Source organism: Coptis chinensis, chromosome 8, assembly GCF_015680905.1.
Source record: "Coptis chinensis isolate HL-2020 chromosome 8, ASM1568090v1, whole genome shotgun sequence".
Classification (NCBI taxonomy): domain Eukaryota; kingdom Viridiplantae; phylum Streptophyta; class Magnoliopsida; order Ranunculales; family Ranunculaceae; genus Coptis; species Coptis chinensis.
In genome coordinates, this window is record NC_141463.1 from 195,324 (window position 1) to 220,034 (window position 24,711).

The window sequence follows — 24,711 nt, forward strand, 5'->3', positions numbered from 1 at the left end:
GTTCTTAAGAAAAGGCAAGAAGGGACTTTCTTGTTTCAAGTATTAAATTCAAAGATTCAAGAAATTTTGGTCTTTGAATGTTGAATGCTAAAAAGTAACACTGAATGCTTAAACTACTTCAAAAAAAAACAAGTTTTGAACCTCCTAATGCCTTTGAAAACTTAAGTTTAAGAGGCTCAATCTTTGAATTCAAAAAACAAACAACCCCTAATTTCTTCATTCTCAGTACAAATTCAAAAATAACATAACATTAATCAAAACAGATCGGGCGGGCCGGGCTAGCTAGCTAACTGTTTCATATCTCCATTATGGGCTCAACCAACAATGACAAAACTTGATCTTTCGCCTCTCTGTCAGAATACCATGTCCATCTCCATACCGATATATGCATTGAGCCATTCGAGCAAGGTTCACTACAGCTCCTATATAAGTTTGTGAAAAAGTGAATCATCCAATCGATCTTTGTTCATCTTCTTCCATAAGTTGCCGATCATATGTTTAATATAATCGCGAGCAACTTCTTCCGAGACTCCGCCATGCATGTAGCATTGGATTGATTTTGGTACATCACCTCTTTCAAGCTCGGCCTATGTATAATAAAGAGAAGGAATTTGTAGGTTATATATTCTAATTATATTTGTAATACTCTATCCAAGGCAGTTAGGAAGTTTGAGACTATAGTTTAAGAAATGTTGCATTATTACACACCTTTGATGTTCCTAAATCATCCGAAAAGTCGAAGAATCATTGATGAAGAACGATAACATTTGGGCAGCTTCCTAAGCACTCTAGAGCCTCTTTTGGTGATATCTTGTTCTATAAAGAAATAAATATGAAATAGCGAAGGGGACCTGATATTGAAATACATGCATTGCTTAGATATTCACAAATGTTGGTGTATACTTGTTGTAATACCACTTTGCCTCCACCAAATAACTTTTGCATAAATCATCCAATCGCGATAAAAGTTCAAAGGAATTAACTAATGTGGTAACTCATATCAATTTATTGGTGGCTGAATTAGCAATTAGAAAAATGTGTATCTAACATGCTTAATTAGGGACATACCGATTGCTTTAGGTATGGTATGGCGTCCCAACCTTGTTCCTTAAGAATAACATAACCCATTTCGTTTCTTGTGTTGTAGAGGGCTAGGAAGCATATTTTCATATAATTTGGAAGTTCTCCTATTGTGTTGATATCCCATCTAAAAATGTCAAACAAGTTGAATCAAGACCATATATAGTATATGATACACTCAACTGAAGTAACGTGAGCCAATCTCCTACTAACCTCTCAACTCAAGGCAAAAAAGCGTAAGCTCGTCCAAAGTGCCATAAACATCATAAACATCATCAATGGTTGTTACCAATGTATTTAGTTTTGTGTACCATTTTCTCAATGAGTCGAATCTGGGATCACTTATCACTCCAGTTGTCCAAAAGAAACACTCCATCAACTTTGTCTCGAAAGCAAAGCTCAACTTGGGATGGGAGCCTAGACCAAGATCCTTCCACCACCTAAAACATAAAGAACAGAGAGACAGTACATCACTGAATTTTAGTTGGAGGTATAATAATTCAGACTCTTGACATACATCAAGCAACAAATATTAACAACCAATCCCTAACCTTGACATATCCTTCAGATCATTCTGGTGTGTTTCTTGTACCATATTGAAATCCAAAATTGCAAATTTAAGTAGATCATGATCAATATCTCCTTCTTTCATGCATACTTCAATATACCACCTAGCCTCTAATCTTTGCATTCTCCAGTGCAGTGGAAGCTCCAAAGAATGACTCACTAGCTTAGGTAGACTTAGGCTTGTCCCTAAAGGTGTTTTGATTTCCTTCAGATATGTGGTTGTTAAGTACTTGGCCTCATCCAGGATATCCTCCCCTTCAAATGCAAGGTGAGAAGCATCATTAAAACTTAACATTCCTTTAATGTCTTCATGTAGGCTTGATTTAAATTGTCCGCTATCATCCTTGAAGCAATTAAAAACATCTGCATCCACACACAAACGAGGAGTTATGTGTTGTGCCCGACACGAAGTATCTAATTTCAATAAGAGAAACTTGCTAGCTTGGCCAATGCAAATAAAAGCAGAGTTATTCTTCCCTTTTTAAGCTGTTGTTTTTGTATTAAGGATTTAGTACCTTGGGATATCTCATAACCATATTGTCTAAGTAGCCTAAAGTAGAGTGACACAAACATGGAGGTCCTCCCGATCGGGCCCAAGACTGCTTTTGCTCATAGCTATGTCGCCCTAGGAGATTCTTGATTTCCTCTTGAAATGGTAACTTACCCCCACCTAATGAGTTTATCGATCTTCTCTAGCCTATGTAACACTCTCACCTCTTCCGAATTGAAGATAGTAGACCTTACATTTTCCTTTAACTTCTTTGCTTCACTCTCACACATCTTTCCCTCGCATAGTTAATAGTTGAATTAGTACAAGTGAGCATTTTATGACTACAATGCATATAGATGGTGATCATAAAATTATAGCAAAGACACTATCGACCATGTATTCACTCTTTAATGACCTAATAGTATCGAAATCCCATATGCTAGGTTGGTAACTTGCAGATCTTCCTCCGACACCACTCGATTCACAAGTTCTAGTAGTACTTGCAAGACAAAATGGCATTGTGCATTACACAATAATCAACGCTTGCAGTTCTTTTAGAAACATTATTTGGTGGATTATAAGTGGCGAAGCAAGCAGAAGATTGAGGCGGAGATTACAAGGCATTGCCATTTCGTCTTCACAATTTAGTATTATTACAAAGAAGAAGAATTTATAGCAGCCTATATAGGCAATTATAAGACAAGACTACGCATGTGTATTGATCGAGTATTGATCTATGTATATACTATGTATTGATCTAGTTCCTATCAATTCCAAACATGTTTTAATCGAGTCCAGACTGAGATATATACGACTTATTTGCTTTAGCCTTTATGTTAATGAGAATTCTTTTGGTTACCTCGTACAGAAAGTGACACTGGTGAGCATCATGCATATCCAAAATAGGTGAATCTTTAGTTATATATTATAGTTATACCCTCTTGGCTCTATTTTTTGGAGCCTTCATAGAGACTCTAACTTTTGTAAAACACTTTGCTTAATTACGGAGAAATATGAGAGAAAATTGGAAGTTTACGCATACTAAAAAAAATCAAACATTATTACCGAAAAAAAAAAATAAAAAAAATATATATATTATAGCTATACCCTCTTGGCTCTATTTTTTGGAGCAGAGAAAATTGGAAATTTACGTATACTCCCAAAAAAACCAAACATTATTATCGAAAAAAAATTAGATATATATTATAGTTATACCCTATTGGCTCTATTTTTTGGAGCGTTAATAGAGACTCCAACTTTTGTAAAACATTTTTCCTGATTACAGGAAAATATGAGAGAAAATTTGAAGTTTACGTATACTCCCAAAAAAACCAAACATTATTACCGAAAAAAAATGTGATATATACTAGATTTACTGCTATGCAGTGGGTGTGAGCGTAGCGGAGGTGGAGAAGAGAGAAGACTGAGACAGAGGGAGAAGAGAAGAGGCTGGGTATGATGAAGAAGTAGAGAAAGGATGAGGGGGGAGGTATACAGACAAACAAAAATGAAGTAAATATTAGCGAGGCTTTTGGAGACAAACCTCAAGAGTTTGAAGTGAGATGAGGTGAGCGAGAAGAAGGGGCACAGGACACCAACAAAGTGGATTTTAGAGAGACTTTTAAAACCGACCTCAAGAGTTCACTACGCTCACGGATTATTGATATACCCTCTTGGCTCTATTTTTTGGAGCCTTCATAGAGACTCCAACTTTTGTAAAGCACTTTACCTAATTATGGGAAAATGGGAGAGAAAATTGTAAGTTTACGTATATTCCAAAAAAAAACCAAACATTATTATCCAACAAAATGAAATGTATAGTATAGCTATACCCTCTTGGCTCTATTTTTTGGAGCCTTCATAAAGACTCCAATTTTTCTAGAACACTTTGCCTAATTACGGGAAAATAGGAGAGAAAATTAGAAATTTACGTATACGCTAAAAAAAAACCAAACATTATTACCAAAAAAAAAGGGGATATATTGGCTCTATTTTTTGGAGCCTTCATAGAGACTCCAACTTTTGTAAAACACTTTGCCTAATTACGGAAAAATTAGAAGTTTACGTATACTCCAAAAAAAAAACCAAACATTATTATCGAAAAAAATAAAATATATATTATAGCTATACCCTCTTGGCTCTATTTTTTGGAGCCTACATAAAGACCCCAACTTTTGTAAAACACTTTGCCTAATTATGGAACAATATGAGAGAAAATTAGAAGTTTACGTATACTCTAAAAAAACCCAAACATTATTACCAAAAAAAAAGGGAATATATTGGCTCTATTTTTTGGAGCCTTCATAGAGACTCCAACTTTTGTAAAGCACTTTGCCTAATGACGGGAAAATGAGAGAGAAAATTGGAAGTTTACGTATACTCCAAAAAAAACCAAACATTATTATCGAAAAAAATGAGATATATATTATAGTTATACCCTCTTGGCTCTATTTTTTGGAGCCTTAAAAAAAACTCCAATTTTTGTAAAACACTTTGCTTAATTATGGGAAAATAGGAGAGAAAATTAGAAGTTTATGTATACTCTAAAAAAAAACCAAACATTATTACCAAAAAAAAAGGAGATATATATTATAGTTATACCCTCTTGGCTCTATTTTTTGGAGCTTTCATAGAGACTCCAACTTTTGTTGCCTAATTACGGGAAAATAGGTGAGAAAATTGGAAGTTTACATATGCTCCCAAAAAAACCAAATATTATTACCAGAAAAAAAAAATGAGACAAATATTGAAAAAAACACTATCACATGCTTTTTCTCACATTTTTTCTTTTCCTTCATTCTAAACACTCAAATGTAATTAAGAAAATAAAATTATACTTGTATATTCTATAAAATATATTTGCTCATTAACTTGATTCTCCGACTGTTCATGAGATGTAATTCTTACCAACTGTTCAATGTTGCTACCACGGTATGGTCAAGGCACATTAATGGAAACACAATATTTTTTCAAATCCCACGGTGTAGCACTTTAGATCTCTCATCTCTCTAAAAGCCTAAGCCTAAATAGTATTTGAGATATGTCTAAAAGCATAAAGACTAATGTGTTTCTATTTTCAATGTGATTAAATATTGTAAACCATAAAAAAGCCTAACGGAAAACCTTTTAATTTGGATTTATGTTTTTATCGTAACATACATAATTTTGTCTCTTTGATGATATATACCATATAGCGAATCATGTTTAATTTAATTTAATTTAATTTTTTTATTATTTTTTTTAATGTCATGTTTGCAAAGACATTACATAAGAATCAATAGAAGTTGGTATTACACACAACCATAGATAATTAAGGGGAAATCAAAAACTTGATACAAATGTTGAACTAACCTCAAACAATTATTAATGCGCAATCAGAAACTAGCTTGGATGCAAATGCATTTACCAAACCACAAAAAATAATTAACAAGAAATCGGAAACTGGATGCAAGTGCATTGAACTAACCTCAACGAATAATTAACGAGAAATCAAAAACTCAATGCAAATACATCGAAACAAATTAACCTTAAAGAATAATTAATGCGAAATCAGCAACTGGATACAAATGCATTGAACCAACCTCAAAGAATAATTAATGGGAAATCGGAAACATGATGCAACTGCACTGAACTAACCTCAGAAAATAATAAATTGCGGAAAATCGGCAATAGGATGCAAATGCATTGAACGGGGTTAAAAAAATAATTAACTGGAAATCAGAAACTAGATGCAAATGCATTTAACTAACCTAAAAAAGAGTTAACAGGAAATCGGAAACTGAATGCAACTGCATTCAACTAACCTTAGAATAATTAACGAAAAATCGAAAATTGGATGCAATTGCATTTAACTAACGTCATAAATTAATTAAGTAAAAATCGGAAACTAAGAGCAAATGCATTGAACTAACCTCAAAGAATAATTAACGGAAAATCGGAAACTGAATGCAACTAAATCGAGCTAACCTCAAAGAATAATTAACTGGAAATCGGAATCTATATGCAACTACATGAAACTAACATAAGAGATCGAATAATTTACATGAAATCGAAAACGGATGCAACTCCGTGAAACTAATTAACCTAAAAGGAAAATTAATGGGAAATAAAAAATTGGATGCAAATGCATTAAACTTATCTCAAAAAATAATTAATGGGAAATCACAAAATGAAACAATCGAATCTAGAAGCAAATGTATTGAACCAACATCAAAGAATAAGAATGGAAAATCGAAAAATGGATGCAATTGCATTGAACTAACCTCAAAGAATAATTAACGGGAAATCGAAAATTGGATGCAAATGCATAGAACTAGTCTCAAAGAATAATTAACCCGAAATCAACAACTGGATGCAACTGTATCGAACTAACCTCATAGTATAATTAACGAGATATCAGAAACTAGACGCAACGACATTGAACTAACCTCAAAGAATAATAAACGGGAAATCGAAAACTGGATACAATTACGTGAAAGTAACCTAAAAACAATTACGTGAAAGTAACCTAAAAAAAAAATAACGATAAATTGGGAACTGGATGCAAATGCATTGAACTAACCTATAAAAAAAAAAAAAAAAAAACTCGGAAACTAACCTCAAAGAATAAATAACGGGAAATCGGAAACTACATGCAAATGCATGGAACTAGCCTCAAAGAATAATTAGCACGAAATTGATAATTGGATGCAACTGCATCAAATCAAACTAACCTCATAATATAATTAACGAGAAATCGAAAACTAGATACAACAACATTGAACTAACCTCAAAGAATTATTAACAGGAAATCAGAAATTGGATGCAACTGCAAGGAACTAACCCTAAATAATAATTAACATAAAATCGGAAACTGGATGCAACTACATAGAACTAATCTCAAAGAATAATTAACGGAAAATTAGAAATGGATGCAAATGCATCGAAATAACTTCAAAGAATAATTAACGTGAAATTAAAAATTGGATGCAACTGCATAGATTTAACCTCAAAGAATAATTAATGGGAAATCGGAAACTGAATGCAAATGCATTAAACTAACCTCAAATAATAAATAACGGGAAATAAAAAACTATATACAAGTGCATCAAGAACTAACCTCAAAGAATAATTAACGAGAAGTCAGAAACTGGGTGCAACTGTGTGGAACTAACATCAAAGAAAAATTAACCGAAAATAGGAAAGTGGTTGCAAATGCATCGAAATAACCTCAAAGAATATTTAACGGGAAATCGAAAATTGGATGGAACTGCATTGAATTAACCTCAAAGAATAATTAATGAAAAATTAGAAAGTGGATGCAAATGTATTGAACTAACCTCAAAACATAATTATATATTATAGGAGTGAGAATGTCTCGACAGGTACTGTTTTGCAGTTAAAATGGTGTTTATCATATCATTTTTCATATGATTGGGAATGCATTGCTATTCAAGTAGTTTCAATATAATTCTCGCTTCATTGGGCATTCTCACAAAAGTTTTATCAAACTTCTACATTAATTGACAAAAAAAAAATCGAAGTGGGTTCGTTCTTTTTACGGAGTGTAGAATTTGCACACTGTAAGAAATTTGGATGGGTGATCAATATAATATTCATATCTCATAGCTCAACATAGTTGTTAATACTTATGAGATCGGCACCCGTTCGTAGGATGGGTTCGAAAGCTAGCCACATATTTTACACATTAAGCGCTTACTTAATAATAATTCACAGCAGTTTGCTTAGATAAATCTTGCTTATCAAAAACTCATTTTTTGTTTTAGTAATAATAACACATACAGGGGAATTAATAATAATGGGATGGTAGGCAAGGCCCAAAATATCGATATCGATGAATATATCGGTGGTCAACCGATATATATCGTAAATATCAGATATATCGATTATATCGGTGATATAAAGTTTTATATCGAAAATTTCAATATATATCGGAAAAAAAGGATTCTATATTCGGTGGATATATATCGAAATATCAATATCGGTGTACCAAAATACTAATATATATCGGCAATATTTTGGTCCGTGATGGTAGGTAATAAGGACCTGCTTACCCACTAAGGGCATCACCAATGGGACCTTGATATGGCCCTGTATCTTCAAATTTAAGAGAACAATACATAAATGGGCTTCCAATGCAGCCTCTATATTGGCCCCTATAGTTACCATCCTTTAAAACTATCTCTATTTCTATCACATTTATAGAGGTCCCGGTCCGTTTCGCGAGATAACACCAAAATGGGTCATAATAATTTCAGTTGAGTGGTACCAGCAAAGTTGGTCAAAATTGCTCATATATTGGGAAATATCCCGGGTTCGAAACCCCACCCGAACAAGTTGTCTGCTTTTTAAACTTTTTGTACCAAATTTAAAAAGAAAAATAAATCACAATGAAATGTTACAAATGGGACTCAAAACCAGAACCTACGGGTCTTGAGCTATCTACACTTCCACCATACCAATTTCACAAGAACTGAAAGTTAATACAAGATTTAAAATTAATTTTAAAGGTTAGCATTGTAGGACACAAAATATAAGGGTCCTCTATGTCCCTTCTCTCCTCTATACATATCTTCAAAACGCTGATGTGGCCCTCTATTATGAGGGCCTGCATTGGTGATGCCCTAACAACCTACATAAACCAAACATAATAGAGAAAGCATTCTGGCCACGAGTTTTCCATTGAAAAATCAACGACACGATGGATCTAGAATCCATTAGATAGTCCAAAATAAAGGACCCCACTGTCCACTAACAAAAAAAAAACAAAAACGTGACCGACATATTACTTAGACACGTGCGGGCAGGGTTTTAACAATCTCTTCGTTTCCCAACTCCAAAACCCACTTTGAGAAGGAAGAAAAAAGCCCTGTTTTTAGGTACAAGGAGGCCGTTCACTGTACGATGGAGTGTCATATGGCAGGTGTTATGAGGTACTATTTATAGGCTCAGTCTTTTATTTCATGAATAGTGTCTGCTTACATGTCTCATAGCATTTATTTATAGGTGTTTGGGCATGGAAAATATACATAAACGAAGATTTAAGGTGGGTTTATGTAATACAAGGAGGGATTATCAAAAAAGAACACTTCTTTCGAATGGGAAATATACTAGAAGGCAGTCATTTGCTCTTCCAATTAGTCTAGAACACAAATCTTCATCATCATCAGCACAAGAATACTCTAGTAATGGAGATGAAGCTACCTCAGAAGATTCATTGGATGGTGTTCTGTCACAAAAATTGGCCAGTGATGAGGTAATGCAGAAAACTTCACTGGTGTCTGTTATATACTTTTGTGTAGAGTGACTAGTTGATAACCTTTTGGATTTGAATAAAGAGGTTTATTAAACATTGTACTGCATGCAGGTTAGGATCAAATGAATATGATGAAGAAATATGCTAGACACTGAACATTATAAAACAAAATTTAAAATGTAGGAATTGTTTTTCATGCATTAATCTTGGGCTCTTGGCCTTCAAATAGGCTTTGTAAGATGACTAATGTTGAGAATGTCTTATTAAGATGCGGTTTGCCTATGTTATAGGTCCAAATCTTGTTCCTTGCCTTTGGAAAACAATTCTGCATCTCTAATAGTCATTTCTTAGTGAGTAGACCCGATACCTCACAGATATTATTACTGTAGAACAAAAACTAACTAAGGCTACATGTTTCTATCTGTTCATAGATTTCATATAACATTTTGTATCTGCTATGTGCATAGCCAAGTAAAGTCTGTGTGAATTGCAACAAATTTTGTTTGGGTTAATTGGGTATACCATCTTTTATGTTTTTGGTTGCAAGCATGGCTTTGTTTAGACATTATATATTTTTTTCAGTTACTTATTTGTTATCACATCTTCAGTAAGCCAGTAACAGAGTTACATGTTACAACTTTAAATAAGAATTTAGGCAAAATGTGAGCTACAGGCGATTCTTCACATCTCTTTCAGTCATTTTTTGAATTGATGTAGGCCTTCCCCTTCCCATTGTTTTTTTTTGCCTCCATGACCTTTTATGAGATTACTCGCCCTTTCAATCCTGGTACTCTAGGAGAGTAACATCAGAGAAAATAAATGATCCATGGAGATTAGGATGACTTGCTGAAAATCAACATTGGCCATTGGCCCATCGCAATCTCAATTAGTAACCTCTCTATGATCTCAATTTTTATACCATTCTCACTAGCCAGTGGTAAGATCTTATAATTATTATTTTTGGGAAGTTTTTGAGGCCAGTTTCTGCTAGGATAGACACCTTTCCTGTAGAAACTAGAATACTTTGACGTGGAAGGCCTTAATGTCAACCTGACAAATTTCCTTTGACAGCTGAAGTCATTGCTGGCTGATTCTCAGAGATCTAAGCTTGTCAATAAACTGAGTGAAGCTAATCAGCAGAATCGATTTCTCAAACGACAGGTATGTAGTAGTTCGTTCATGGAGACCTCCTAGTGCATGTTGAACAAAAACACATTTCACAAACTCCCACACTTCATGTGGTCTGTAGGCTGCTCCTGCCATTATCCTTTTAATTTTAGTTTGATGGAATAGGAATTAGGAAGTACACGAGAAATTTAATTAAGACAATGAGCAGTACTTGGTTAAGCATAGAATTACCAATGCTTTGTCTGGTCATCGTGTCAGGCTGGATAACAATAGACTCTTCCCTCCATGGTGTATTAACCTATCCATTGAAAATTTAACATGAAATAACACTCCCTTCCACCCCCTGAATTATTATTATGTTTTTGGTTCTCCTGACTATTTTGTAAGTTTCAGTTGCATGATTCGGAGGAAGCATTGGTTAGCTTCAAAACTGAACTTGCTGATTTGGAACTTGAGATCAAGGTTACTTCTTTAACTGCACATTTCTTTGTTTTGTCTTTTGTCCAGAGCTTTTAGACATGGAGAGTTCTTAATAATCTACCTATATTATTGAGTAAGCTTTACCAATTAGACAAATGAAGTTTGTCTAAGGAATACTTTATATTTTGGAGAATTCAGAAACAATGATGAATTTGAAATTAAATATGCCTCCGTTTAAGATATATATAGATATCAGCATACGATGACACCCAGATTTGTTTCCTCTCTGAATGATTTTTCATGCTATTAAATGATTGGATTTAGGTTAGTGTATTACAGTTTAGAACTTAGTAAGTCATCATAAATTACGGGTTCATTCGTTTTGGCGTCTCAGCTTATTCTAGCAATCCTTTGGTTGCGGAAAAGCACAATCATATTTTTTTTTGGCAATAATTGGAACTGATACACAATCCATCCTGGCCTCTATATGTTTTAGAAGTTAGTCCTATCATTATCGAAAAAATAAAAATTAGTCCTATGAAATCAATATAATGTCTACCTTTGTAATGTTATTCTCATAGACAGGCTTTGGCAACCCTGGCTGAAGAAGTAGCTAAATCTGGCATTCCTCAAGATTCGAGAAAGATTAATGGGAAATACATCCAGTCTCATCTTCTCTCCAGATTGGAAGGTATCTAAATATTCAGCCAAAAACTAACTTTAGTCTTCTATTTTAGAGCTTTCACCACATAATTACTTATATGGTAGTTATCTTTCTTCCTTATATTCTTTTTCCTCCTTGTCACCATCTCTTGTGAAGCCGTGCATGTAAAACTGAAGGAACAAGTAAAGGATGTGGATGTCGTACAGTCCAAGGAGGTTCCTTTATATTGGGTTGGCATGGCTGAGGTGAGCATGCATCACCGCAAGTGTGGGAATGTTATGTAGGGATAAGGCCATAGAACTGTATAGTTGTTAATATTTAATTATCCTCCGTTATTTCTCAGTGGCAATGGTAGATGTATAAACAAATGTTAACCTCTGAAGTTTCATTCTCCTCTCTGGAACAGAGTGTAAAAGTAATGGGTTCCTTTGATGGGTGGAGTGAAGGAAAGCAGTTATCCCCTGAATATACTGACTCTTTTAGTAAATTCTCAGCAACATTAATGCTTCGACCTGGAAGGTACCCTCCCTTTCTTTCTCCCTTCCCCTCTCTCTCACCCACATTCTTGCAGACAACTACATAAACACCATATCTTATTTGCGTGTCTCTATGTCATGAAGGTACGAGATAAAATTCTTGGTGGATGGAGAATGGCATCTAACACCAGAGCTCCCTATTATAGGTGAGGGAATGACGATCAACAATTTGTTGATCGTTGAATAGTTTGGTGTCTAATGGATGACCTACCGCAAAGATACAGTCAGAGAAGCTAATAATGCGTGAGAGCTCTACGCAACGACTGTTTCATTGCTGAAATGTTCTATTTTTCCACGTTCCGCAAGATCATGTTGAGATAGGCATGACAGTTGCCTTATTTTGCACATAGATGTAATAATTATTACGTTTACATATGAAAAGCTTATGTTATTAAGGATTGGAACTTTCTCCTGCAATCGCCTGATGCTTTGAATGATATTGCTTATTAGTGGTTATGACTTTATGATGGAATACATTTGTCCAACCTTTTTGGCATACAAACTGATGCTTACCAAGGAACGACCACTGGACTTTCTTTTCGTTTAGCAATGGTCCAAAATTTTGCAAAAAATAAAGGCTGGTCCAGGAATTACATGGGAGAGAAATGGTCCTACTACTTCTCATCTACTCCTTTTTAAGAGGATGATTGCCTTCTTTCCGTGAAGCATCTACCGAAGTTCCATACAGTTATGGATCTACTATCATTAGCTTTTCAGTGCATCCTAGACGTCAAATGAACCAAGTGCCCTACCCAGAAGTAAAAGAATGATTAGTATTTAACTTGAAGTCCAACATGTTTCAATGTCTACTACAATAAGATAATCGAGTGAGCGAAGCGAAAGATTTTGGGAGAATGGGGGCTATGCGAGACAAAAACTAACTTGGTTGGTTTCTGTCTGTCTGTCTTCATCTTCACTCTTATTTTTTTTCCAAAAATACCTTTCTCTCCTTCAGCACCTCTCTCTCTCCCCAATCACCCAACTCTCCCCCCTCCCGCTCCTCCATCTCCTCCCCCCCCGCAAATATACTAGTCAAGTGAGCCCCAAGCGTTGTTGCCCAAAAGGAGGGTACCCACCACAAAAAAATATTTGGTTGGTTTATGTCTGTCCTCATCTCTTCTATTCTCTTCGTCCTTCTCCCTCTCCACGCATTCTCAATCTCCCTCCTTCAATCTCCCTCTCCCTCTTTCTTTCTCAACCAAATCCAACTCTCTCTCCACTACAAACCCATCTTTCCCTTTTCGTCTCTCTCCACGCACTCTCAATCTCCACTCCTCCCTCTCCCTCTCCAATCCGTCCCTCTCCTTTTTCCTCTCTACACACTCTCAATCTCCACTCCTCACGCCCCCACTGATTAGCAGTATACTAGTAAAATATATTTATGGTAAAACATGCTTTCAACAACCAGTAGTGAGTGGGGGTCTATCTCTTGTTTGGCAGCTAGTTCGGGGTTGCACCAGTGCAACTCTTTAAACCCTATAACATACAACAATCTATTTTTTTTTAAAAAAAGACATCATTATTTTCCCGCCAAAAACTCTCTTCAAAAATGGAGTCGTGGGAATTACTTGACACGGACGACTCAGATATTATTATTCTTCCACAACAACCAACCCTGCTCCCTTGCAAACGCTCCAAACCCAACTCCCGTTTCACCACACCCTTCAAACCCTGCTCCTCCCAACCTTCACAATCTTCCCATCCCAAAACTCAATCCCAAAACCCTGCTCCTTCATCTTCCATTATTCCTGGTCCCGCAGGTACCATTCAAGCCGCAATGCATCGGAAAGCTGTTATTAATCAAAACAAGGATCCCCATGAAAATAATAATGCTACTTCTACTCAAGAGTTTTTAATGAGGGCAGTGCAAGAAGATGGGAGTAATGCTGATAACGATGGTGATTTCAAGATGAATTCTTGGCTTTGTGCTATGGAGTTTATTGGTCAAGAAAAGAATAATTTTTTGATTGCTTCTTCTTTGGGCTCAATCAAGAAATGTCGAAAAAGCGTTGAAAGACTACCCTTGGTACTTAATTTCATGTTTTATACTTGCATTGGTGTTGGGTTTTTATTTAAATTTTGTTGAATGTGTGAATTGTGATTTAATAGGTTGTTGCAATTGTGAAATCTTGTACACCAAATGGTCTTGGGGATCTTATCGCAACGCTAAAGGTAGGAAGGAGTAGGTCTAGGGAATGGGCTATTTTTTTTGTGAAAATTTGTTAATGTGGATATGATTATGAATTTTAGGATACTTCGGGTACGATTGGTGCTAACATTCATCGTAAAGTTCTTACGGAGAGCGAGTTTGGAAAGGATATTGCAGTTGGGGCCACTTTGATTCTACACAAGGTACATTGTCTTGATTGTCATTTTGTCGATTTCATCATGGATATTTAGTGTGATTTATGTTTCTCAAAAGTATATGATGAAATGCCAATGTTTATGGTTCAATTCAGGTTGCAGTATTCTCTCCATCGCCTTCAGCATATTACCTCAATATCACACTTAACAATGTCCTCAAGGTACATTATGTTCTTTTGATATTTATGAACTTCAATCATATCATTTGAAAATAATTGCTCTGCCCATGCCCCATCTCTTTTTGTAGAACATTTATCATGTTTGTAATAGTCTACATACATTTTTACATGTTTTTGGTGCAAGCATCATAGGAAAGTTGCACACCAGCTAGAATACTCGACTTACAATTAGTTATCGTACTTCAGATTTTTGTACAGCTGGTCCTGGGCGGCAAACGCACTATATGGTTATGCAAACTTCGTTGGGCCCTATGACCATCTTCGAGGCAATAGCAATTCTATCAGTGGTCAGTGATAAATCATATTGCCTAGGCAAATAATGATGCCCGACTAAGTGAAATTGCTATGAATTATTATTACCTAGGTAAATATTGATGCCCAGTTAGTCATATAGAAACAGACAAGGTCGAGACGAAGGGAAAGGTGGGATTGCAATTCATTTCATTCAGCTAATGACTAGTTATCTATCTTCTGAGTGTAGTAGAGAGCCTCTGTATGTGAGAGTCCTTTTGAGTTCCCTTTCACCACGTTGTACATGCTGTGAGTGTTCGACAAACACTGGTATTTAGCGGCGAAAATGTAAAAATGGTCATGCTGCTATAAAATCTGTCCGGTAGGAAGTTAAGTCCAATGGTCCAAGCGAATATGTGATTCAAAGTGATTCTCTAGGAATCCATTATCTTTATTATTTTATATGTAAATCTTTCCTGAGGCAGCTGGTGGTTTATACTTTGTGGTGCTGACGAAATGCTTAGAAGAGCACTCACCAATAAACTAAAAGATACTTTAGTTTCGGGGGGTGGGGTGGAGGGGTTTGAAACCCTTAGGCCTTTTGTAGCGTGGAAGACACATCAGCATTATTCGTTTTTTGTTTTGCCTTGCCAAAAAAAATTTCATTTTTGACTTTCTTTGTGGTTTGTGCACTACGTTCGCGTAAAACTTGTTCTAGTACTAGCCACTAGGCACTCCATGAAGGTTTGGTGTTATCTGACTCTGACCATTGTCATGATAGCAATAAATTTTAAGCGTGATCATCTCAAGTGCCATAGCTTATTAGCTTTTAAGTAATTTTCTTAGAGTTTCCTGTTATATCTCTTTGCCTGAACAGGTTATCAGTCAAGAGAGTGGACCTCCTTCATCAGATACGTGTGTGGCATCTCAAGTCAGGTGTGTGGCATCTCAAGTCAGAGGTGTTGCTTCTATTACAGGTATGTGTTCTCATTTCATCGACATCAAGAGTATCATGGGTAATTTCTGGCAATTAAACAAATGAGAATCTTGTGCAGGCATGATTAGGAAGCCAGCTTTTGTGAGATTGGGGACAGCTGAAACAACCACAGATGAGGATGTGAGTGAATATATGAAGACAAAGGGGTCAGTGGGAGGTGAAACACTGCCAGAAGAGCACATTCCACTTTCAGGGAGGTTTTCAATCACTACCAATGGCAGCAGTCACCAACGCTCTGTTGAGGAGGTGAAACATTTGGTGAGAAAGGGAGTAACCAAAGAAGCCACGATAGAGCAAAGTAAAGGAGATGACAACGGTAAAGACCAGATCATGACTGATTATGACATGCAACCCGAAGGCATTCCATCAGGAATTATGGATTGCAGTAGGAACGGAACACAACATGCTTTTTCTGCAGCAAAACCAACTGACAACCTCCTTGATGATAGTGAAATTGATAGGACAAGTGGAGTTACGAAAGAGAGGCCACAGATGATATCGAAAACTATACTTCCACAGTGGACGGATGAACAGCTAGATGAGCTGTTTGCTGATGGTGTTGATGATTGGTAACTTTTCTGTCCTGATACGTTTGTATAGCTTGACATAGACACATTAAAGCAATATGGAAGTTGTGTGAATGTTATCTTAATGGGATGTCACATCCTTGTTGCAAGGATTACTGCCAAAATGCAGGAAATAACATTTCTGCAAAACTAAAAAATCAGTTGGTTACATTTTAAAATTTGATTGCAGATTGCAGTCAGCTTGCAGCTTGATCTGTTCTTTTACTCCATGCTTGTTTATGGATGTACTTTCACTCCCTATGGTCTTAAGTTATTTACTTATTCCTTACTAGGACCCTCGACATGATCACTTGATTCCAGATTCAGCCATTCTCTACTCACCCAGAGGGGCGCTCAGGTCACATCGTCTTGGTCCTGGGCGTACACATTTGATTAATTCAATCTCTGCGAGCAAACTTATGCAAAATGATTGCATTACGAGCGTACTTCTCATGGTGCATAGTAGTTATTATACTGTTGTTTTGCCTTTGTAGAGTCTAAAAAGAAAAACTGCCAAGCTTGTACATTGATGAATACTTGAAATGCTGTTTTAACTTTAAATATGATGAGAAAGACAGCAATAGCATTTTAGATCAAATATTCTTCATTGGTTCAGATTTATAAATTAACCAGTAAATGAGTGCCTATTAAGAAATTAATGGGACAGATTCTACTTCAATTAACTGTAGACTATATTCTCCATAACCAGGATTAGTGCTGATGCACGAATTCTGTTTATACTATACTCCAGCACCCCCAGCAGTTTAAAACATTGGTTTCCTAGAGACAACAATTTAGTACGTGATGACCGCAATTTTGTAAATAATGCATTGCTCGATTTCCAAATTGGAAATTCAGGAGTTGGACGTTGGACGGTTGATATCTAAGGATTTGGTTGATGAGACAGTTTTTTTTTTTTTTTTTTAAGTGGCGAAAAAAAAAAAAAAAATAAATATATATATATATCTGACGGCTCTAAGCATACGCTCTAGGCCAGGCAGGCGATGCAGACAGCTTTTTTTTTTTTTCAATAACATAAATTTTTTTTCGATAGAAATAAAATAAAAATAAAAATAAAAATCTTCAGTTGTTTCCTAAACCTTGCATTGTAAAGAATCTTGTGTAAGAGCTGTATAACATACAATCTCTTTTACCTTAAAATAATTTACTCCAAAGTCCAAAGTTTGTATCTGAAATATTCAGCCTGTGTCACTGAGTTCAGATTTCAGTTATTAGAAATCACTTGGAATTTTCAAAAGTCAATGATAATTTGCTCCCAAAAAGAAGAGATTGAACCAGGTTATCTTCATGTTCCTGACATTTGCACTACATACTTTTGTTGTTGGTTTTTTCTTAATCAAGCAAGAAGCAAGAACTCATTGTTCTTACATGTTTTTCGTATTAAATCGGCAAGGCAAATTAAGAGAATGAAGAGTCCAGACGTCCAGTGAAGAATGTTGCTTTCTGCATCAACCCAGTCAAGGATTTGCACATATATCTTGATTAATATTTCATAAGGACTATTTAATTTGGCCACTCTATGGGTAATATGAAAACAATGAAGAATATTAGAACTTGAAACTAATTGATTTTCCAAACCATGCCTTGCAACTTCTACTAGCCTTCCCGTTAGTCATCTTCATTGATCTTCCTTCCAAGTGCATCCAGGGGATTTTGTGTTTTGCATAGTACAAAATCCCTTACACCACATGCTCCTATCTTTTCACTAGGACATAGAGCTACAACGAACACATAAACCAAAAGAAAATTAGACTACATGGAACAATTTTATAGACAAATATGTAAAATCTACATTTGGACATCCTATAGTTAGTTGTGAGTGGTTTGTAGGTACCATCATGTACGGGTTTAGAACAATAGAGAAGGAAATCATTGACATTTGAAGATCCAAGAACTGGCAGGCGATCCTCACGAGCATAGTTTTTGAGTGCACTATCAATAACATCGGCAACAAGTTCATTCTCGTTCACAAAGAACCTAATAGGTCCACTGCTGCCTAGAATATTAACAGTGATCAAGTATTGCTTCACTTTCACGCGCTGTTGATTCTTCTTGTGCTTTTTTAGCCACATTATTCAGGGATTAATAGCTGAAGAGACTACTTTACATAAAAACACATGTAATAAAAGAATGGGAAAAATGTAAGTACAGCAAAATGGTTCATAATATATCACCATAATCACATACAGGAGCAAGTATTAATTAGATTGGAAAGATTGAAAATGATGATTTCATCATGGGAGAAATGAACATTTATGTCAGCATTTGTTTAGCCAATTCCAATTGCATTATAAATGTCGAGCTTTTTATGTTAACAACTTAATATGTAACCAAAAATGAATGGTCTTTGTAATCAACTTCATGGATGAGGGAAATAAATGATAATTACAAAGGTACGCTTGTCCAAATCTGAAAAGTTCAAAATTTAAAATTTAATGTGTTAAAACAAAAGAATCTATCCATTAACATGAATCATACTCATACTCGTACTAATTTTACAAATGCAATTTAAATCTCCATTTTCTGGTAATCAAATTCATTACATACTATATTTGGATATTTAGTTGGAGTTTTCTTCAGTGTATAGTATGAGTGTATGACATTAGATATCCTCTCTGCTTCTACGTCTGTCCCGCTTGTATTCAAGCGCCTAGCCTCCTTTTGAAACTCATAAACATTCCTTCCACCCGATGATTTAGAATAATCGGTGACTTAACAGGATGGAGTTTGACAGCTAAACTAGGAAGAAGGAAAAGACATTTCTCTTTTTCTTTACTTCTGTTATTCCTTAGTCTTTTTCCTAAAGGGTCTTTTAGGTTTTCGTCCTCCTAAATAATTGGTATATAGGATTTGGTCCGTACTAATCCGCTTATTAGGTTCTAGTCCTCCTAACTAATAGTCAACCAAATTGACTGTTTGTTGGCTGTTGGTATTTTGTAAATACCCATCATACTCTTCCATAAAAAAAATTGAATAATACGCGTAGAAGAGAAACTTGAATTAAATAAATTTTAATATATCAATTCAACCACTTAAACTTCATAAACAAAATAACTTATCACTTCTACAATACACCTCTTTTATTATTCTCTCACTTTTTCTTAAGTTAATGTCTAGACACTCACACACATATATGTATAGCTTCTGCAATTACTAATTCCTACTAAGCTATTAATTAGAAACTTCTAATACTAACCCAATTCTAGTATTACTTGTATTGCCAATATCAATTTGGTTCCTAATAGCAACTCATATTTGCTAATTATCTCACTTTCTAATTAATTAACTCTAATTTAACTAAAATAGCTATATCAAAATTAAAATTACTAATTCCAACAGTTATGGGTAGACCCGTAAAAATTTGAAAAGTTCATAATTTAGACTGTGATTAAACAAAAACTCGTCAAGATGAATACTCAGTACGAAATCCACAAATACTAATTCATACTTATAAATCTGATGTATCTTTGGTGGAGCTTTATTTTCTGGTTACAGAATTGATAACACAAATTAGACTGAAGTGAGGATTTTTTCTACATTTGTATATTTTTGTCGGCATTTTCTTCAGTGTGACATTGGACCACATCCTCTCCCATTTATATTCAAGCACCAGGCTTCCTATTGGCATTCATGAATGTCTCTTCCTCTCAACAACCCCAAATTTTAGAATAATCGGTGACTTAACATGCCATCAGAGAACACATATTATGAATGTCTCTCACTGCACGGTGTAGCGGCCGGCACCAGTGTGTCCCTGTGTCCTGTGATAATAATTCGTCCAATATTGATATCACTCAAACAACTCTTAACAGGATCAAACCCTCGGCCTATTATCAAGTTAAGAAGGAACTGGCATTTCTCTTTGCCAATATATATTGGAGCAATTGTTGAAAATGAGTGGTATGTAGCCGGTAGCCCGGTAGCTGACAATGTAACATTCCATATGGCATGTGCTACTCTGAAGGGGTTAAATACTGTTGGTTAATTAAGGACTGATTTCCAAAGTACTTGTTGGAGTTGTTGCTCCAATATAGATGTTAAATCTCCTGGATGGCAGAAGCGATGAGATATGCATGTGATATATATTCTATGGTGTCCACTGGGAGATTCTCATGTTGGTGTTCTTGGGCTGTTGTGAGCGCTCATTGTCTTTTGGCGGAGTTTGTTCTAATCATGGAAAGATGAAACGCAAACTTTGTCATGGAAAAAATCACAACTAGCTAGTTCATTTTTTGAAATATAAGTTGTCTCTACGGCAAGTTCTAAATTTCCATTGGGAGGTTAGATCATGGATGAAAGGTTTTGTTTGGTCAACTAATGAGTCTGTCTAATACGGAGAGGGTCTTTTTCGCAGCAGTCAGCAAAAATAGACATTTATATTTTCCACGTTCATATTCTACTATTTTGCTGATCTGACTAGCGCGAAAAAGACCCTCTACACGTTAAATGGATCGACCTGGATCAGCTGATACGACATTACGACAACTCCACAGGGCAGGAGGACCACCAATTAGGGAATCTCTCAAAGGCATGTGAGAATTCATACATGGATATCCTTTCCATGTGAGTGACTCGAGCTCTAAGGTGAAGAAAAGTCCAGCCACAGCGAGATTCTCCTCAATTTGATGGATATCCTTCCAAGATGATTCACTGGTCTAACCAAAACATATTCGATTATTGTACCCTCCCAGTCATCTGGGTGAAGTAACAGCTGACAATATTATCAACACACGTGAGGTTTAATCATATATCTAAATAAGCCTAAATTCCCCTGCATTAACAAGTATTATGAGTTGTAAGCACTCACAGTTCACAATTTATTCGCGTTGTAGTACTAGTGTGCTACTACTAGGAGCACCAAGGAGGCAAGGACACCTCTGCAATACATGGTTTCTGTGGATTTAAAGGGTTCAAAGAAACCTCTTCGATCCCAAGACTAACTCGGAGAGTAGAAGCAAATGTATATATAGTGGATGGGCAGTAACATTCATAACAAATTCATTTCCGAAGGGAATTGTGAATAATATATAGATGACAGCCAATTGAGAGAACTAGGATGGTGCTATCTCAAAGCACTACCGATGCCATAACCATGGTAAAATGCTAGGATGTGATGCCATCACGACAGTCAAATGGAAGATACAAACTGTAGTAGAATCCAAATACAAGGATGTGCAAATTAATTACAACTAGACGTGAATTTTACTAATCATAATGATTTCTCTCATGGCTAGACTTGTTCTTTCTAAATCATGAGGAACTTGCAATTGTGTTTTGTAAAGATAGGTGTGTGGTTCTCACTTTATAGTATTCCTCTCTGTCAAATGTCCTTATTTCCAGATTCTAGTTTGTACTTTATACTAATCATCATCAAGCAATTATAAAACTTGTACTAAGTAATAAACTACTAACCGGATTAAAGTGTCTCTTTTTATTAACAGAATATGTAGAGTACAATACACATTGACATAAACATTAACATCATTGAGTTGAGGAAAACAGAAAAGAAAAAGGATTGCAAGTAGGAAATAAAAGTGAACAAAAAGGAGGGTATGAGAATTGAGCGCACTTCAGACAGTGGGTCTTTTTACTGTCTCACTTTCACACTCTCAGCTAACCTAAAACCACTCATATCAAAATGCCTGGTCGGTGGTTGGCTTTCAAATAGTGAACTAAGTGATTCATACAGCTGAGTCAACTCAATCAAGAGTGCGCAACGGAGCCGAGTTGCCACGCCGAAGTTGCGATAAGGGGGCGAGTATGCCAACCCAACATCAAACACCCTTGATTCTCCTCCACCCTATACCCAGCAACACCACCAAACAAAGACAACAGCATACTAGCCTGTTTAAACGCGTTCGAACCGAGGTGAACTGGACTAAACCCAGCCGATCCCAATCTAACTCGCCATTGACTCAACGTTTCGTGCCGTTCGACTCGTTCCACTCCTTCACAAGCCACCACGTTGGAAATCTGTTTACCCAAATAGACTTCCGACATCACCTGATCATCCTCACTACTAGTACCACACCCTTCTAATGAGTCAAACAGGGTTGAGTAATAATGCAATGACTCAGTAAACCGATCCAAAAACACCAGTCCATTATGATTCGCTTCCTGTTCAACAATCGTTACGATTTTCGGGCTCATCGATTTAATAGACTTCAGAACTTTATCAATTGCTCCTGGACGAGCCAATAAGCGGTGTAACTCGAATACAGAGTTAACAGCCACCGCTTCGTTGGCTCGTAAATTGAGCATTGATGCATCAATATCAGCTAAACTACTTGCAACAAACCCTCTATACTCAAACTCAATATGAACCGTTTCCGCTAACTGAGCTAGTCTCAATCCAACTTGTTGTAATGCGTCTGTATTATCAGCCTGCGGTGGTCCAATCGCGGTTAACCGAAACGTAGGCGGTCCGCCGGGTCGTAAAGCAAGTGCTTGTATCAATGCTGGCCATTGAATCCCTTGTTTCATACTAAAATCAATCACATGAACATGATTCTCTCCTTGGAATGCTTCTAGAATCGCTTGATTCGCCGTAAAATGAGCGAATTTCAAATACGGACACGATTCGTAGAAATGTAGCTCCAATAATTCGGACAGTGACGGCGAATCAAGCGATTCTTGAGGATAGAATCGGAATATCCGACAAGCTAACGCTTCGGCGAAGTAAGTCGCCACTTTTCTCATCGCCCCGGCTTGAGATACAGCTAGAAATCCAATCTGTTTACATAGTGACTCGGCTAATTGGAGATTCTGCTCTTGAACAGCTTCGGCGCAAGCTAGTAAAGTGTGAACGAGTCGGATCCCCGTTTCTTGTGAGTCCACTAGTACAACTGGCCGAGTCGACTCAGTTACTGAACCCAAAAGTTTCAATCTTTTTCTCTCCGGTCCCGGTCCCAGTTCTTCATTCGGGGTTGAAGAGCATATCGCGTTGCCTGGAATAGCTCGAAGATCATCGAATACCGATGGGCCCAATTCGCTATTGTCAGTGATGGGGTGATTTGAGGATGGGGATGGAGTAGTTGGGTTGATTTCAGTAAGCATAGATTGAAGCCAAGAAGAAAGATCAGAAGGGTTGTAATGAACAGTTTGTGAAGAAAGCTGAGAAAGTAGCCCATCTTCTTCAAAACTAGTATTGTTACTATTACTTACAGACATAGCCATTTCCAACTGCTCAAGCTTTGAAGCTACTTCTGCCATGTCTGATGACCTTACTTTGTAACCCAATACTGCTAATAACTCATCAAATCCTGCATCTTGTTGTTGTTCTTCAAACATCTTGTTCTTCCCCGAACCACCCATTTCAGTAACAACAGAACTACTGCTGTTGTGTTCTCTTTTCATTTTTGAAGAAAGGAAAGAGAAAGAATCAGAGCATGTTGAGCTGGTTGGGAGGTTTTGGAGTGATTTAATCTCTCGTGATGGGCACGGCTTCCAACAAGCAACTGCAGAGAGAAAAAAAAAAGAGGCTGGGGCTAGAAATTTTGCAGAAAAAAAAAAAAAAAAAAAACAGGTGGGACTTTTTTTGAGAAATATTTTCTAGTTCCTATTAAAATTCTTTTATGCTTTTTTTTTTTAATTTTTGGGTAAGGTTTCAAGAACCGTGAAGATACAGCAAAGCTCACTGTTTTTTTATAGTGTAAACTGTAAACTGTAATCAAGAAGGAATTCTTTTGAGTTCTGTTTAAGTTTTAATCTTGTACTATGGGTCTATGATTAGAAAAGGGCCGCGGTATTGGCATTCCATAAAATAAGACTAGCATTCTTTAGACGTATCTTATTTAGTGTCTTGAACAGTTTATTTAGTAATCTATATCATTCAAAGAGGTGCTAGTTCTATTTTATAGAGTACTAATACCGCCGTCCTTTAGAAAAATCTAGATCTTTGATTTCTTGGTATTTTTTAGAAGAGTATGGGGCAATTTATTTTCTGTTGTGAACAGACAACATACTTTGTCATACATGCCACATTAGTCTGCCGCCTATGAAGATGAAAATGGGTGGCATCTATGCAACTCAAAATTGCATATCCTCTTATCAGCAGTTTTTGGAAGAGAAGAGTATGGATTGACATCAATTTGCAGTCTGATCTTTCTATTTGGTATCGTATTACATCATCATTACACACCATGATGACCATCTTTGGTGTAGCTGATCGAATTTCTATTAAACGAATTAAAAACACACTCATGGAGACCTAC

The 24,711-nt window shown here is 36.2% G+C and overlaps 5 protein-coding genes and 1 pseudogene across 7 annotated transcripts; 2 read left to right on the forward strand and 4 right to left on the reverse strand.

The window, feature by feature from the left end:
• Positions 1-272: 272 nt before the first annotated feature.
• On the reverse strand, positions 273-1,264 carry LOC147479103 (alpha-thujene synthase, chloroplastic-like). The gene is made up of 2 exons (XM_086576333.1): positions 1,069-1,264; positions 273-587 (listed from the first exon to the last, which is right to left on the reverse strand). The coding sequence occupies exons 1-2, from the start codon at positions 1,168-1,170 to the stop codon at positions 423-425; spliced, it is 267 nt and encodes an 88-aa protein (XP_086432459.1). The 5' UTR covers positions 1,171-1,264; the 3' UTR covers positions 273-422.
• A 24-nt stretch (positions 1,265-1,288) lies between these two features.
• Positions 1,289-2,470, reverse strand: LOC147479104 (alpha-thujene synthase TPS3, chloroplastic pseudogene; annotated as a pseudogene). Its single transcript, XR_015203957.1, has 3 exons — positions 2,163-2,470; positions 1,632-2,010; positions 1,289-1,520 (listed from the first exon to the last, which is right to left on the reverse strand). The product of XR_015203957.1 is annotated as an alpha-thujene synthase TPS3, chloroplastic pseudogene (transcript).
• Positions 2,471-8,802: 6,332 nt separating this feature from the next.
• On the forward strand, positions 8,803-12,596 carry LOC147479105 (protein PTST, chloroplastic-like). Of its 2 annotated transcripts, none has more exons than XM_086577039.1 (8): positions 8,803-9,069; positions 9,143-9,392; positions 10,464-10,553; positions 10,914-10,982; positions 11,526-11,631; positions 11,761-11,849; positions 12,011-12,123; positions 12,225-12,596. In XM_086577039.1, exons 1-8 carry the CDS (start codon positions 9,041-9,043, stop codon positions 12,325-12,327), a joined length of 849 nt encoding a protein of 282 aa, XP_086433165.1. In that variant the 5' UTR covers positions 8,803-9,040; the 3' UTR covers positions 12,328-12,596. The 2 variants fall into 2 exon arrangements, with proteins under 2 accessions (XP_086433165.1, XP_086433166.1); XM_086577040.1 differs by having other exon boundaries at positions 8,958-9,069; positions 9,130-9,392.
• A 779-nt stretch (positions 12,597-13,375) lies between these two features.
• Positions 13,376-17,075, forward strand: LOC147479106 (nuclear localized protein). Its single transcript, XM_086576718.1, has 7 exons — positions 13,376-14,166; positions 14,250-14,312; positions 14,391-14,492; positions 14,600-14,665; positions 15,792-15,891; positions 15,970-16,480; positions 16,771-17,075. Exons 1-7 carry the CDS (start codon positions 13,690-13,692, stop codon positions 16,790-16,792), a joined length of 1,341 nt encoding a protein of 446 aa, XP_086432844.1. The 5' UTR covers positions 13,376-13,689; the 3' UTR covers positions 16,793-17,075.
• A 1,031-nt stretch (positions 17,076-18,106) lies between these two features.
• On the reverse strand, positions 18,107-18,570 carry LOC147479107 (uncharacterized). The gene is made up of 2 exons (XM_086576334.1): positions 18,333-18,570; positions 18,107-18,216 (listed from the first exon to the last, which is right to left on the reverse strand). The coding sequence occupies exons 1-2, from the start codon at positions 18,568-18,570 to the stop codon at positions 18,107-18,109; spliced, it is 348 nt and encodes a 115-aa protein (XP_086432460.1).
• Positions 18,571-21,906: 3,336 nt separating this feature from the next.
• Positions 21,907-24,319, reverse strand: LOC147479108 (DELLA protein GAI1-like). Its single transcript, XM_086576717.1, has one exon. The coding sequence runs from the start codon at positions 23,852-23,854 to the stop codon at positions 22,202-22,204; it is 1,653 nt and encodes a 550-aa protein (XP_086432843.1). The 5' UTR covers positions 23,855-24,319; the 3' UTR covers positions 21,907-22,201.
• Between the last annotated feature and the right edge of the window lie 392 nt (positions 24,320-24,711).

Bases quoted from the DNA above. Each gene is read 5' to 3' on its own strand.
- LOC147479108 (XM_086576717.1), bottom strand. From the start codon at position 23,854: ATGAAAAGAGAACACAACAGCAGTAGTTCTGTTGTTACTGAAATGGGT.
- LOC147479103 (XM_086576333.1), bottom strand. From the start codon at position 1,170: ATGAAAATATGCTTCCTAGCCCTCTACAACACAAGAAACGAAATGGGT. The intron at 588-1,068 runs GTATGTCCCTAA...TATTATACATAG, and splicing joins TACCATACCTAAAGCAATCG to GCCGAGCTTGAAAGAGGTGA.
- LOC147479105 (XM_086577039.1), top strand. From the start codon at position 9,041: ATGGAGTGTCATATGGCAGGTGTTATGAG. The intron at 10,554-10,913 runs GTATGTAGTAGT...TGTAAGTTTCAG, and splicing joins ATCGATTTCTCAAACGACAG to TTGCATGATTCGGAGGAAGC. The intron at 11,850-12,010 runs GTGAGCATGCAT...TCTCTGGAACAG, and splicing joins ATTGGGTTGGCATGGCTGAG to AGTGTAAAAGTAATGGGTTC.
- LOC147479106 (XM_086576718.1), top strand. From the start codon at position 13,690: ATGGAGTCGTGGGAATTACTTGACACGGACGACTCAGATATTATTATT. The intron at 14,313-14,390 runs GTAGGAAGGAGT...TATGAATTTTAG, and splicing joins ATCTTATCGCAACGCTAAAG to GATACTTCGGGTACGATTGG. The intron at 14,666-15,791 runs GTACATTATGTT...TTGCCTGAACAG, and splicing joins CACTTAACAATGTCCTCAAG to GTTATCAGTCAAGAGAGTGG.
- LOC147479107 (XM_086576334.1), bottom strand. From the start codon at position 18,570: ATGTGGCTAAAAAAGCACAAGAAGAATCAACAGCGCGTGAAAGTGAAG. The intron at 18,217-18,332 runs GTACCTACAAAC...TGTTCGTTGTAG, and splicing joins TTCTAAACCCGTACATGATG to CTCTATGTCCTAGTGAAAAG.